This window comes from Esox lucius, chromosome 21, assembly GCF_011004845.1.
Source record: "Esox lucius isolate fEsoLuc1 chromosome 21, fEsoLuc1.pri, whole genome shotgun sequence".
In the NCBI taxonomy this organism is placed as follows: domain Eukaryota; kingdom Metazoa; phylum Chordata; class Actinopteri; order Esociformes; family Esocidae; genus Esox; species Esox lucius.
The window spans coordinates 20,525,076-20,540,938 of NC_047589.1; the positions used below are offsets into that span (position 1 = coordinate 20,525,076).

At 42.1% G+C, this 15,863-nt stretch overlaps 1 protein-coding gene across 2 annotated transcripts in view; it reads left to right on the top strand.

Annotated features, from left to right (window-relative positions):
• Positions 1-15,863, top strand: part of vopp1 (VOPP1 WW domain binding protein) — a 46,942-nt gene that overhangs the window by 17,978 nt on the left and 13,101 nt on the right. For both annotated transcript variants that reach the window (XR_828647.4, XM_010885700.4), the window contains exon 3: positions 15,747-15,824. Coding sequence is in view for 1 of the 2 variants with exons in the window: in XM_010885700.4 (XP_010884002.1) it covers positions 15,747-15,824 (78 nt within the window). In the remaining variant the exon portion in view is untranslated. The remainder of the gene's footprint in view (positions 1-15,746; positions 15,825-15,863) is intronic.

Below are 15,863 nucleotides of genomic sequence, written 5' to 3' on the forward strand. Positions count from 1 at the left end.
ATGTTTTTTTTTTATTACTGTTTGATGCCTACCTGGGATTCTCTTTGTGTGAGCTTGGTGCATGATCTATAGGTGCATCTCAAAATATCTCAGAAAAGTTAAATGTTTCTGTAATGCAAATCAAAAAGTGCCATATATCCATATATTCTGGATTAATTACACAAAGTGAAAAATGTCAAGCCTTTTTTGTTTCAATCTTGATGATTACGGCTTAATGCTCATGGAAATCAGAAATCCAGTATCTCTAAATATTAGAATAAAAAAATTTATAACACATGTCGTCCTGAGAAGAGCTTTAATCAGCTAATTAACTCAAGACACCTGCATAGGTTTCCTAAGTATGTTAATTTATGCACGCAATACTTGGTCGGTGCTCCTTTTGCCCAAATTACTGCATCAATGCAGCGTGGCATGGAGGCAATCAGCCAGTGGCACTGCTGAGGTGTTATGGAAGCCCAGGTTGCATTGATAGCAGCCTTCAGCGCATCTTTTTACAAACCCTGTGGCTCTAGCAGTCTAGGGTGGATGGTACAGAGACCTGTAACATAAAACTCATGCAAATTAGTGTAGCGTAAATGAACAAACGACACAGACAACCAAAGCCACCATCAAACAAAATTTTTATTATAAACACATGGTAAAGTGGTGCCTGCTGGAAAATGAAATCAGCATCTCCATAAACCTTGTCAGCAGATGGAAGCAGGAAGTACTCTAAAATCTCCTGGTAGACGACTGCATTGACTCTGGACGTGTTAAAACAGAGTGGACCAACACCAGCAGATGACATGGTACCCCATATCATCACTGACTGTGGAAACTCCACACTGGACTTCAAGCAACTTGGATTCTGTTGCTTTCCACTCTTTCTCCAGACTCTGGATCATTTATTTCCAAATGAAATGCAAAATTGACTTATCTGAAGAGAGGAATTTGGACCACTGAGCAACGGTCCAATTATTTTTCTCCTTCGCCCAGGTAAGACTCTTCTGACATTGTCTTTGGTTTTTTTCTCCTTCGCCCAGGTAAGACGCTTCTGACATTGTCTCTGTTTTTTTTCTCCTTCGCCCAAGTAAGATGCTTCTGACATTGTCTCTGGTTCAGGAGTGGCTTGACACTAGGAATGCAACACTAGCCCATTTCGTGGACACGTCTGTGCGTGGTGGCTCTTGATGCACTGACTCCAGCCTCAGTCCACTCCTAGTTAAGCTCCCCCATGTTTTTGAATCGGCTTTGCTTGACAATACTCTCAAGGCTTTCATCCCTGTTGCTTGTGCACCTTTTCCTACCAGACGTTTCCATCTTTCCATGAATATGCTTTGATACAGCACTCTGCGAACAGCCAGCCCTTTCAGCAATGTCCTTCTGTGGCTTATCCTCCTCATGGTGGGTGTCAATGAGTGTCTTCTGGACAACTGTCAAGTCAGTAGTCTTCCCCATCATTGTGGGTGTGTGTACTGAAGGCTCAGGGAGTTTATTAGATTATTAGAGCTCTTCTCAGGTTGGCATTTCTGTATATTTTTTTTATTCTAGTATTTTGGTATGCTGTTTTTGATTTCCATGAGCTGTAAGCCATAATCATCATGATTTAAACAAAAAGGCTTGAAATGTTTAACGCCATGTGTAATGAATCTAGAATATATAGTTTGACTTTTTGGTTTGAATTACAGAAATAATTGCAACCGGACAGGTTGTTTGAAGTCATTGTCTTGGTTAGAAATGTGTGTATGTGGTGTTAATCCTGTGTATGAACATTAAGAGTGACAGTGTTTATGATGTGCTACAGATCTTCCCAGTGATTGCATGAAACAACAGTTGATTCTGTTAAAATGGAACAGGTCCTTGAACTAATCTGAATTTTAACACTGATGGAAATTCAAATGTCCATCCAATATACAGTATCTTACAAAAGTGAGTACACCACTCACATTTTTGTAAATATTTGATTATATCTTTTCATGTGACAACACTGAAGAAATTAGACTTTGCTACAATGTAAAGTAGTGAGTGTACAGCTTGTATAACAGTGTCAATTTGCTGTCCCCTCAAAATAACACAACACACAGCCATTAATGTCTGTTGGCAACAAAAATGTGTTCACCCCTAAGTGAAAATGTTGAGGCAGAGGCACATTTCTATTACACTAGCATTATTTATTTATTTTACTTTCAAGGAGAGAGAAACAGCATGTAATCAGTGGAAAATCTCTGAGGTACAGTGGGGAGAACAAGTATTTGATACACTGCCGATTTTGCAGGTTTTCCTACTTACAAAGCATGTAGAGGTCTGTCATTTTTATCATAGGTACTATTCAACTGCGAGAAACAGAATCTAAAACATCCAGAAAATCACATTGTATGATTTTTAAATAATTAATTTGCATTTGCATTTGCAATAATTAATTCACTCACAGTTGAAGAGTGCCTATGATAAAAAGTACAGACTTCTACATGCTTTGTAAGTGGGAAAACCTGCAAAATCGGCAGTGTATCAAATACTTGTTCTCCCCACTGTGGTTGGAGATGCATCTCAATACGTATACCAGAATGGATGGGGGCTTAGTCGGCTCGTCAGAACAACATTGTTTCTTATCCCTTTATATGCTTGTAGTGCCATCTTCTTTCCTGTCATAAAAATCTGTCCTTACCCCCACTCTGACGAATGGTTTACATCAACACCAACACCTCACGTTCTTCCTCTCCCACATTTATGACACCGTCAGCACATCTGGCCTTCCTCTTGTCTACACCGACTCTGTACTTTCCAATCAGCTCAGTACGTCCTATAACTAGAAATATACATTGTGGTATTCATGAATACATCAGTTCAGTAAATTCCTCCAACAACACGCTTGAATCATGTTAGTAAAATAAGTAGACAGAAGAAAACGTTTCCCCTTCAGGACCTCGTTTTGACAGTCAGGGCGTCTAGTAGTCATGCTAAGTGCAGAGTTGGGATTAGGATGATGTTATTTGAGCCAGTTCTCAGTGGACTGCAGAAGAGTCAGAGCAGGATAGCCCATCTCACTGCTGTTTTATTGTCCTTTCTTTATACCATTATTTGTAATTGTGCTAAGAGCACATTCTTGTTTACAGCAATGTCCTGAGACCAAAGGGGTTAATTGTTTTGCTCAAAGACAGAACCACAGGGTTTTTCAGCTTGTCAGCTATGGGATTTAAACAATAAACCTTCTTTTGCATCGACCAGCTCTTGACCACCAAGCTACACTGCCACCCCAAAATGAAGTGAATGCTTGGTCACTTCTACTGACTGATTTAAAGGTGCAGAAAACTCCAAGTCAAAGTTTCTTAGATATTTGCTAATCCTGCATTATCAGTCCCTTCCCACTCTGACTAAAATAGTCTGGAGTCCTCTATTTTCAAAAGTGTGGCTGCAAGCTAGAATCATCAACAATCCTACGGCCACCCCTTTGAAAGAATGATGGCCCTTGCATGTGGTTATAGACATGCCTTCCCAGCTACACGTCTCAGCGTCGAAATTACCACCATAATGTATATCTATAAATTACAAGGCGTGAACATTTCTGTCCATTTTGGATTGTTGCATAAATGGACCAGATTTCTGCTTGTTGCCGTTGTTTGGGCTTTCTTTTGAATCAGTGGTATTTCTTTCCAGCTATTTTGGTTTTTGGAAAATAATTCCTCTACCAAACCAAGGTGTTGACTGTGATTATCACCCTCCATGCACATGTTCTCTGTCATTACCCTGCTGTGCTGACTGCATGGCTTCAATTTAGTTGAAGGTAAAGTCTGAGGTAACTGCTGAGATAATGTAATATATTCTATGGACATTAATTAAACTCTTACTTAATGCATATTATTCCAAGGCATTGAATTCCGTTGGCGCAAAGTTTACATGCAATTGATCTAAGCTGAATTTTGCATAGAGCATTTTGTATTTTGATATGGAGTTGTAGGACCTATGTTGATTTAACACAAAATCATAGAAAATGAAAGTACCTTCACTATTATTGTGCATAAAAGCAGATTTTTCAAAATGTAAGGTCTGTTTAATTATTTACTGATTTGCATATTTAATATCAAAAATATCATTTTTATTGTTATATTTATGTTTTCTTAAACCCCCATTGATTTTCCCGGTGTACCATTCTAGATCAGTCTGTGGATGTCTTGGAGGAAAACCAAAATCAACTGCTTCCAGAGACTTTACTGAATATTGTTTGATAATTTTTTTTGCTACAACTTGTCATCTTTCATTTTTAAGGAATTTATTTGTAAGCGCATCTGATTTCTCGTATGTGGGTGTCTTACAAAAAATTGAAACATATTCACTTTTTCCAGAGAATCATGATTTGATTGGAGTTAATAAGGAGTTTCTAGCTCCAAGCATTTGGTCATGGCAATCGTCTGTGACAACCATCACTGACTACCCAGCGTGATGATAGACTGGCATAGATGAATGTCCTTTTAAGTGTTGAAACAAACTGGCAAGTGTTGCACCTAGGTTAGGGATAGTTTGGTCTATTTTGAACCTGTTCACAAACTTGTCCTTTTTCCAAAACATTGAGAATGTGGTTTCTTTCCACTGGTACCATGTTTAGTTTCTCTGGTAACATGGCTTTGCTGTGCTCTCCATGCTCCTGGCTTTACTTTGCTCTGTCTGACCAGGGCCCACAACATTCTGGTCAAAAGTAGTGCAATATGTAGGAGATAAGGTTCTGGCACAAGATACCGTGTTGTAAACCTGTAAACATACAGCATCTGACGGGTGTAAACCTGTAAACATACTGCATCTGAAGGGTGTAAACATGTAAAGTTACTGTACCTGACAGTGGTTTATTCCTGTAAAGATACTGTACTTTACAGTGGGGTAAACCTGTAAAGATACTGTACCTGACAGTGGGGTCTTTATCGCTGGGTGCTGCGAACAATTTGTGAGCATTTAAGTCTCCTTGGTTGAATACAAACTAGGGGGCATCGATTTAATAAGAGGATTGTCTGGGGTACCACAGGAGTGTACAGCCGTGGAGTTACTGATAATTAACAAGCAACAAGAACATAGACCCGCAAGCTGGTACACACACACACACATTGTCTCTCTGACACACTTCTGTGTTTTCACACAATTGTCACTTGTATCTTATCTTATTTAGCCCCTTGACGTGGGATATAGTAAGTGCAGGAACTGACAAATCGAAATCAGTCTAATGTCGATGAAAATATAAATGTTAGTAAGGCTTGCCTAAAAAAGGAAGCGGGTTTGAATTTGAAGTACCAAAACGATGTTCCAGCCCAAGTCAATCACTGATCTAAATCACATTCTGTTGGACGTAAGTATGGAGGCTTAGAATTTGAGGATAGGGAAAAGGGAAATGGAAGGGTGAGGGAGACCAAAACTGCCCTCTAGACACCTTGGGTAGGGCCTGTTCACTCGTGTCCACTAGTGTTTGTCATGAGGAATGAGAAGGAGAGGAATACTTGGCGGTTTAATCATGCTTGTGCACTCTATCTTGCTGGATCTATTGATCCACCCTGTCTCTGATCAACCTGACAGCGAGAACTAGGCATTACAACGCTCAGTGACTAGTCACCTTAGATTATCCGAATGTTGAGGAGATCTCTATAACCTCAGTGTTATTTCCCAGCATGTTGTACTGTAGTTTTCTGTGTTTAGATTGCTTTAAATATCTTTCACATGGAGAATAAGTAACAGACATGTTTTTAAAGTAATCCAATTAGCACCTCTTAATGAAATAGTTCCAGTTTAATTAGTTTAGCTGTTTTTAGCCCGAAAGACCCATAAACTAGAGGGTTGCCATTTAAGGTAAAATCATGCCACCATGTATTAAAGTAAAACCAAGGTCATAGAAATGACATGACGTGTAATGGTTGATAGGTCTAAAGTGGTAATGTAGTTGACATGTATAGTGAGGTGACACAGTTGATATGTCCACGGGGGTTATAGAGATTCCATTTATAGTGAGGTGACACAGTTGACATGTCAGGGGGGTTATATAGATTCCATGTATAATGAGGTGACACAGTTGACATGTCCAGGGGGGTTAAATCAATTACATTTACAGTGAGGTGACACAGTTGACATCCGGGGGTTATATAGATGAACAATCAATATAGTGAGGTAACTCAGTTGACATGTCCACACAGGTCTTCCTGTTATTAATCTTCCATATTACTGTTTGTTTTTCTTTAATATCCTTTATATATTTTACAATAAAGCTGGTGAAGTTGATAAAGGCCAAGAGATAATGGAGGTGCAGAGAAGTATATTTTAAATGTGACTGAGCAGCGTCCCCCCGCCACACTTCTAATGGCATGATAACAAAAGTCGTCTAGGAGGTCATGCATAACTGTGAACCAGCTGCCCTGAATCCCAAAAGGAGCATTAACAGATGCTTCGTAGAGTCTGTATGAGAATAATCTCACCTTCATTTTTTGCAGCTTTTTTGTCATTGCAGTGTTAAGCTACGTTTTGATAAGAATCCCAACTCTGACTGTTGTTTATCAATGTTTTTTAGTTTTTATCAGATGTTCTTATCCAGTGATTTACAGTTGATGCAATAATCCTAAAATTGCTAAAAGGGAGCACCACACAACTCAATAAAACACTGCTCAAAATAATTAAGGGAACAACTGAATCACACATCAGGTCTTGATAAACTAAGTATATTAAAGATCAAAATCTTTACTGGACATTGTATAATTCGGTGAGAACAAAATGACATAACAATCGTCAATGGAAACCTAAATCACTAACCAATTGAGGGCTGGATTGAAACTCACATCAAAAATCGAAATAAACAGTTTAAACCACAGGCTGTTGCAACTAGTGTGAATTTCATCACGGCAACTCCTAATTTGACTCAGTAGTGTGTATGGCCCCCACGTGCCTGTATGTACTCCTGACAACGTCTGGGCATGCACCTTATGAGATGGAGGATGGTGTCCTGGGGGATCTCCTCCCAGACATGGTTCAGGGCATCAGCGAGCTCCTGGACAGTCTGTGGCACTACTTGGCTGCATACAATGCACCGATTCATAATGTCCCATTGGTTCTCAATTGAATTCAGGTCTGGGCAATGTGAGGGCCAGTCATTGGCATCAATGCCTTCGCCATCCAGGAACTGCTTACACTCTCGTCTTCAGACTCTTTCGTATCTGTCACAGGTGCTCAGTGTGAATCTGCTCTTGTCTATGAAGAGAACGGGGCGCCAATGGTGGACCTGCCAATTCTGGTGTTCGAATGCCAACGAGCTGCACGGGGCTGGACTATGAGCACAGGTCCCACTAGAAGACATTAGGCCTTCATGCCACCCTCATGGAGTATGTTTCTGACAGTTTGGCCAGAAACATTCACACCAGTAGCCTGCAGGATGTCATTTTGTAGGGCTCTGGCAGTGCTCCTCCTGTTCCTCCTTACACAAAGTAGTAGATACCAGTCCTGCTGCTGGGTTGTTGCCCTACCACGGCCCTGTCCAGCTCTTCTTGTGTAACGGCCCGTCTCCTGGTATCTCCTCCATGCTCTTGAGACTGTACTGGGAGACACAGCAAACCTTTTTGCAATGGTACATATGGATGTGCCATCCTAGAGGAGCTGGACTACCTTTGCAACCTGAATGGGTTGCAGGCACCACCTCATGCTACCAGTAGTGACAAAGAAACTAGCAAAATGCTAAACTAGAGAAGAATCAGTGAGGAAGGATAAGGAGAGAGCAATTGTCTGTGGCCACAACATGCAAAACCATTCCTTTTTTGAGGGTTGTCTTGCCTCTCTAGTGCACCTGTTGTCATTTTCATTTCCACCCAAACAGGTAACATTGATTCACAATCACTTTTGCTTCATTACTGGACAGATTGATTATCCCTGAAGTTTAATTGACTTGGTGTTATACTGTGATGATTGTGTTCCCTTAATTTCTTTGAGCAGTGTAGTAAGGACATTTTACAAAATGAAGGACTATCTGAGTAAGCAATAAAACAGAATGAAACAGAAACACAGACAAAAGATTTGTTATAAGCCTTAGTTCACAAAAGTCATCAATGTTACTTGGGGAGGGGGGCAGTCAACGAAGGTGAAATTGGTTTGTAGACGACACTATCAACATGACCTCCACTTCATCCTTGAACACCTCACAAACCCATGATCATCACCTGCCTTGTTGGCTGCCATTGACGGACCAACATTTGTACTGGCACCACAATGGCAGTTTGCTTACTGACGGTTTGGTTAATCGCAGTGTCGTCTGCAAACCAGCGTTCTGAAATAGGTGTACCTTTTCTGCAGGTGTTGCAGCCATGTGATTTGCAAAGGGAATGTTATTCTCAATTGATCTTTGTGGAGTTGGTGCAGTGATCTTGGCAATCTGCCTTTAATCTGGGCCATGATAAGCCTCTTGAAGCGCTTAATGAGTGCGACAGGCGATCTGTAAATTCATTTCTCAAGTATGTCATGCTCATTTAGGATGTCTCCAAGGTTAGCTGGTGGATGAAAACTATGTAATGCTTGAATGGACAAATTACATTGATAGCATGGAATTCAAAAGAGGACATGGACAGGTTATCGGCAGGCAAGAAAGAAAGTCTCCACCATTGAACAATTAGCTGTGCTTTGCCACCAGTACCACAAGGACCAGAAACTCTGTGAGACATATATTACATAGTAAACCAGGTAATCCAGGTCTATGCCACAGTCAGTCACTGTATGAGCAGTCAACAGTCCACAAATCAAGTGATCTCTTGGGAAGACTGGACTTAATTGATGCACCTAGCAAGCAAAAAAAGGGCTGCACTAAACAACAATTGATTAAGACCAAAGGTATAGCTTTGAATATACCTGCTGTAATTGTTAAAACAACCATTTGTGAAAAGAAAATGTATTCGAGGCTATCACCACTGTCTGCCTAGCATAACCTCTGATTTTGGATGACTGAATACACTTCTGCTTGAATGAACGTGTTGTGTTAAGTGTATCACCGCACTTTTTCCGCCAAAATAATAAAATGCCTCCAAATTACTTTTATTTAAGTATCCATATTCAGCATTTAGTTGTCGTTAGTTGAGTACATAATGGTTTTACAATTTAAGAATGATTATCATTATGTATACTGCCTGGATTTCAAGGCAACTAATGTTTTGGCATCTCTGTTATGTGCTTATGTGATTAAGCGGATTAGAAACTTCAAAAATCCATTATTGATATATGTACAGTGGATATAAAAAGTGTACTCACCCCTGTTAAAATGCCAGGTTCTTGTGATGTAAAAGAATGAGACAAAGATAAATCTTGTCAGAACTTTTTCCACTTTTAATGTGACCTATAACGTGAACAATTCAATTGAAAAACAAACTGAAATCTGTGAGGGGGAAAAATAAAAAACTCACAAAAACCTGGTTGCATAAGTGTGCACACCCTTAAATTAATACATTGTTGAAACACCTTTTGATTTAATTACAGCACTCAGTCATTTTGGATAGGAGTCTATTAGCATGGCAAATCTTGACATGGCAACATTCTTTGCAAAAGCGCTCCAAATCTGTCAGATCTCCTGTGCACAGCCCTCTTCAGGTCACCCCACAGATGTTCAATTGGATTCAGGTCTGGGCTCTGGCTGGGCTATTCCAAAACGTTAAACTTCCTCTTCAGCTTTCTAATGGACGCTTGAAGGTTTTGTGCCAAAATTGCCTGGTATTTGGAAGTGTTCATAATTCCCTCCACCCTGACTAAGGCCCCGGTTCCAGCTGAAGAAAAACGGCCCCAAAGCATGATGCTGCCACCACCATGCTTCACTGTGGGTATGGTGTTCTTTGGTTAATGCGCAGTGTTGTTTTTGTGCCAAACATACCTTTTGGAATTATGGTCAAAATGTTCAACTTTGGTTTCATCATACTATAACACATTTTCCCACGTGCTTTTGGGAGTTTGTTTTTCCTTGCAACCCTACCCCATAGCCCATTCATATGAAGAATACGGGAGATTGTTGTCAAATGTAGCACACAGCCAGTACTTGCCAGAAATTCCTGCAGTTCCTTTAATGTTGCTTTAGGCCTCTTGGAAGCCTCCCTGACCAGTTTTCTTCTCGTCTTTTCATACATTTTGGAGGGACGTCCAGTTCTTGGTAATGTCTCAGTTTTTCCATATTTTCGCTATATTTTCTCTTTTATTGATGACTGTCTTCACTGTGTTCCATGGTATATCTAATGCTTTGTCAATTATTTTGTACCCTTCTCCTCACTGATATATTTCAACAATGCGATCCCTGATATATTTCAACAATGGCTTCTGCTCTGAGATGCAACTAAGACAATGTCCGAAATCCTACTAGAACAGCTGAACTTTATTTGTGATTAATCAGAGTCACTTTAAATGATGGCAGGTGTGTAATGACTTCTATTTAACAGGAGTTTGAATGTGATTGGTTAATTCTGAACAGCCACATCCCCAGATATAAGAGGCTGTGGACACTTATGCAACCAGGTTATTGTAAGGTTTTTATTTTTCATTTTTCCCCCTCAAAGATTTCAGTTTGTTTTTTCAATTGAATTGTTCACATTATAGGTCACATTAAAAGTGAAAGTTCTGACATGATTGATCTTTCCCATTCTTTTACATATCAAAAAACCTGGCATTTTAACAGGGGTGTGTAGACTTTTTATATCCACTGTATCAAATGGAACCTATGAAGGTATTATGCAACCAAAGCTTTCAAAAAGTAAGTTAATGCATTTAAGAGACTTAAATCAGAGCTAATTGTTGAGCCTCAGAGTGAAAATGGATGAAGCGTTATCAGGTGTCCTGTATTTTCAAAGATAAAAGATGAATTACTGAGCATATATATCTATATTTTTACCCTTTTTTCACCAGGTAGGTTTGCTGTGAAACATTCTCATTTACAACAATATGGGAGCAATTTGAGTTACCTCCTTTACTTATGGACAAAACAACACTTGCCTTGTTGGGATTCAATCTAGAAACCTTTATGGCAATGATCAGATGCTCTGTCCGCTAGACTACATGCTGCCATTATAAGTGTCTTGCAGTGCAGAAAATGAACATCTCTAGAGACGTATAGCTAGTTATGCCTGTTTCAGTTCATTTGTCAAGATTGGAATACTAGTAGTTGCATCTGTTCTGGAACACAATGCCAACTCTAAAAGATTATTGCTCTAATAATGAAAAAGAGTGCCATCTGGTGGTGGTGGTCTTGAAAAGAGTGATGGTTTAGATATAACTGCACCAACTGGTTAGAGGATTTAAATGACCAGCAGGAGACACAGATACAGAACACCCTGTTATTAGCACACAGCAAACGCATAACAAACAGTAAGAAGAAGGGAGTATTGGAAGTCAACATTGCTGTATGTGTAGTGTTCATACTGCTTTGATGTACATGAATGCACTACCCTCAGGCTGTTGAAGGAATGTCTGATAAGGCAGTGGTCAGTCCTCTTGTTGGTGTGGCTAGGTGGTTATTCAACTTGCTGTATCCTGGGGCGGCACTGAAAGACTGAGGTACAGATAGTGGTGGTCTGTTTCCCCACCAGGCAGGGTCTGTGATTGGCTGGTCAGATCAACTGACTCTGTTACTTGGCAACGTGGTCCACATATACCTGTGAAGTCTGAATCAGAATGTGCTTTATTTTTGAGTATGTTTACACACCCAGGATTTTACTTCTGCTGTAGTAGACAACATATTGACACAGATCAGTTTACGTACAATGATTGGTGAACATATAAGATAATGGGATGTGAGAGGTGAGTCTATCCAATACATGATTATGTACTGTTAACAGCTGGATAAGATAAAAGCATCTTAGTTGTCTTGATGTGGTGAGTATGGTCTGGAGACAGAGGATGAAGAGTTTCTGTCCAAAGTTTATGACTGTGTCTGAGGAAGGGTTTCAGAAATAAAATGCTGTAGAAACAATGGAGCAACACTGAATAATTGAAACGTACAGTATCAGCATACTTTCAGCCTTGTGGCATCAAAGCATCTAAAGGCAACATAATGTGCATTTGATATTAGATTGTAATGAAAATTAAATGTGGTTACTTTTATTTAGACTTTGACTCATGCCACTGTACTGCATAGTGGTTACATGCCCATCTCTCATATCCAAGACACACTGAATGTGTACATGACTGAAGTTAGAGGTAGCCTAAATGTGCAATAATGAAAATAAGACTAAAACAGACCTTTAGTCACTTTTTAGATAATTCATATTCTCTATGAAATTCCTCTTTAGACAACTTCCAATCACGTGGAGTTTCAGAAAGTGTCCAACTAGATTAGGGCTGTTGTCCAGAGGTTTGATAAATTCATTAAAAGTCACACTAAATAAGACTCAAAAACGTTACGCTCAAAAAGGTTTCATTAGATCATTTTCAGAAAAATACCCACTAGTGAAAAATAGATAAATTGGAATGACTAGGTAAATGCAGATACACCTTTACGTGGTTACAGCATAGACACATTCTTGCCCTGGTCCAGAAGTGCCTATTAGTCAACTCTAATCATGAAGGGTTTACTATGTACCGGTCATTAAAACAGGAATGTTGGCTAATAATCAGAAAACCCAAAGACAAAATCACTCATTTATTCTTTAGTCTCTTCATTAGAAAATGTACTTTGATTTGGATTAAATACATTCTCAGACAATTCATGAATATGCCCATCCAGTCTACATGTGTTTTGTGTATTTGGAGAAGGCGTATGACCGGGTCACCCAGGAGATACTTTGGGAGGTGCTGCGGGAGTATGGGGTGAGGAGGTCCCTTTTGAGGGCTATCCAATCCCTGTACGTCCAAAGAGAGCTGTGTTCGGGTTCTCGGTAGTAAGTCGGACTCGTTCCAGGTGGGGGTTGGCCTCCGCCAGGGCTGCGCTTTGTCACCAATCTTGTTTGTAACTTTTATGGACAGGATATCGAGGCGTAGTCGGGGTGGGGAGGGGTTGCAGTTCGGTGGGCTGGGGATCTCATCGCTGCTTTTTGCGGATGATGTGGTCGTGATGGCATCATCGGTCTGTGACCTTCAGCACTCACTGGACCGGTTGGGATGAGGATTAGCACCTCTAAATCTGAGGCCATGGTTCTCAGCAGGAAACCGATGGAGTGCCTCCTCCGGGTAGGGAATGAGGCGTTACCCAAAGTAAAGGAGTTCAAGTATCTCGGGATCTTGTTTGCGAGTGAGGGGACAATGGAGCGGGAGATTGGCCGGAGAATCGGAGCAGCGGGGGCGGTATTGCATTCGTTTTACCGCACCGTTGTGACGAAAAGAGAGCTGAGCCGGAAGGCAAAGCTCTCGATATACCGGTCAATTTTCCTTCCTACCCCCACCTATGGTCATGAAGGCTGGGTCATGACCGAAAGAACAAGACCGCGAGTACATGCGGCTGAAATGGGTTTTTTCAGAAGGGTGGCTGGCTTCTCCATTAGGGATAGGGTGAGAAGCTCAGCCATCCATGAGGAACTTGGAGTAGGGCCGCTGCTCCTTTGCATCGAAAGGAGCCAGTTGAGGTGGTTCGGGCATCTGGTAAGGATGCCCCCAGGACGTCTCCCTAGGGAGTTCCAGGCACGTCCAGCTGGGAGGAGACCTCGGGTAGGCCCAAGACTAGGTGGAGAGATTATATTTTGACACTGGCCTGGGAACACCTCGGGATCCCCCAGTCAGAGCTGGCAAATGTGGCTCGGGAAAGGGAAGTTTGGGGTCCCCTGCTGGAGCTGCTGCCCCCGTGACCCGATACCGGATAAGCGGATGAAGATGAGATGAGAATCTGTCAACACCAAGGCTGTCTCTGGGGGTTTCTCATTGCCTCTTGTTAAACTGATGAAGTATCTGCCCATGGTGGGCCTTCTCAATGTGACCTTTAACTTCTCAGATCTGCGTCGTTGTCAATCAGGGGAGGGGCATTGCGGTGTAGTCACTTGCCTTGGTATTTTGTCACTCGTTTGCTCATTAGACAGCCGTGACACTGTCAAACACTGGCCTCTGTCAGCACAAGCTAATTGTTTGGGTGTAGATGTGTTACACTGAGAGAGGGAGGGGTGACTGCCGCTTTGTTCAATGTGTGACTCCACTGCACGCGTCTTTAGGGTTGGAGTACTGTTAACTGCCTGATTTATTGTTCCCTAGGCTTTTTGAAGGTTTTTCAAAAGCCTAGGGAATTGGTGGATTTCACTGTGTCTGAGGCCATTTAAGAGCCCTGCCTTATAACTACAGGTGGTTTGCATTTTTACCCAATAACTTGGTTGTACCTCGGATTCAGGAGGAACAGTGTGGTTTTCGTCCGGGCCGTGGAACACTGGACCAGCTCTATACCCTCTACGGGGTGTTGGAGTGTTCATGGGAGTTTGCCCAACCAATCCACATGTGTTTTGTGGATTTGGAGAAGGCATTCGACTGTGTCCCTCGTGGCATCCTGTGGAGAGTGTTTAGGGAATATGGGGTCCTGGGTCCTTTGCTAAGGGCTGTCAGGTCCCTGTACGACCGAAGCAGGAGCTTGGTCCGCATTGCCGGCAGTAAGTCAGACTTGTTCCCAGTGGATGTTGGACTCCAGCAGGGCTGCCCTTTGTCGCCAGTTCTGGTTGTAATTATTATAGACAGAATTTCTAGGTGCAGCCAGGGTCCGGAGGGTGTCAGGTTTGGGGACTACACAATTTCGTCTTTGCTCTTTGCAGATGATGTTGTCGTGTTGGCCCCTTCAAACCAGGACCTTAAGCATGCACTGGGACGGTTTGCAGCCGAGTGTGAAGCAGTGGGGATGAGAATCAGTACCTCCAAATCCGAGGCCATGGTCCTCAATCGGAAAAGGGTGACTTGCCCACTTCAGGTTGGTGGAGAGTGCCTGCCTCAAGTGGAGGAGTTTAAGTATCTAGGGGTCTTGTTCACGAGTGAGGGAAGGATGGAACGGGAGATTGACAGACGGATCGGTGCAGCTTCTGCAGTAATGCGGTCGATGTATCGGTCTGTCCCGGTGAAGAAAGAGCTGAGCCGCATGGCGAAGCTCTCGATTTACCGGTCAATCTACGTTCCTACTCTCACCTATGGTCATGAGCTTTGGGTCATGACCGAAAGGACAAGATCCCGGATACAGGCGGCCAAAATGAGCTTTCTCCGCAGGGTGGCTGGGCGATCCCTTAGAGATAGGGTGAGAAGCTCTGTCACCCAGGAGGAGCTCAGAGTAGAGCCGCTGCTCCTCCACATCGAGAGGGGTCAGCTGAGGTGGCTTGGGCATCTGTTTCGGATACCTCCGGAACGCCTTCCTGGGAGGATGTTCCGGGCCCGTCCCACCGGGAGGAGACCCCGGGGAAGACCTAGGACACGCTGGAGGGACTATGTCTCCCGGCTGGCCTGGGAACACCTCGGTGTCCCCCAGGAAGTGCTGGAGGAAGTGTCTGGGGAGAAGGAGGTCTGGGCATCTCTGCTTAGACTGCTTAGACCGGCCCCGGATAAGCGGAAGATGATGATGATGATGAACTTGGTTGTACTGTAATAACTTGGTTGTACTGTAATGATTTGGGTGTACAGTAAAATATTTACTCTCACAGTGTTCAGTCAATCACAGCAACATAACAGTCTATTCAGGAAGTAAACAAAATTCAAATGAATTGAAGAAAATCTGAATATTTATTGGAATTGCAGTGTTCTTCATGAAAATGAATAGAACTAAAATGGAATAGACCCAAAATGTGCTGTTTCCACTGTTTCTAGACATTAAATTATGTGTTTACCAAGGTAGCGTTGTCTTATTTCAGATGCCGCTCATACGAGGACTGCTGTGGGACCCGCTGCTGTGTGCGAGCCCTCTCCATCCAGCGACTATGGTACTTCTGGTGAGTCGTGCTGTCCTGCCACAGGATTCCACCGCCAGG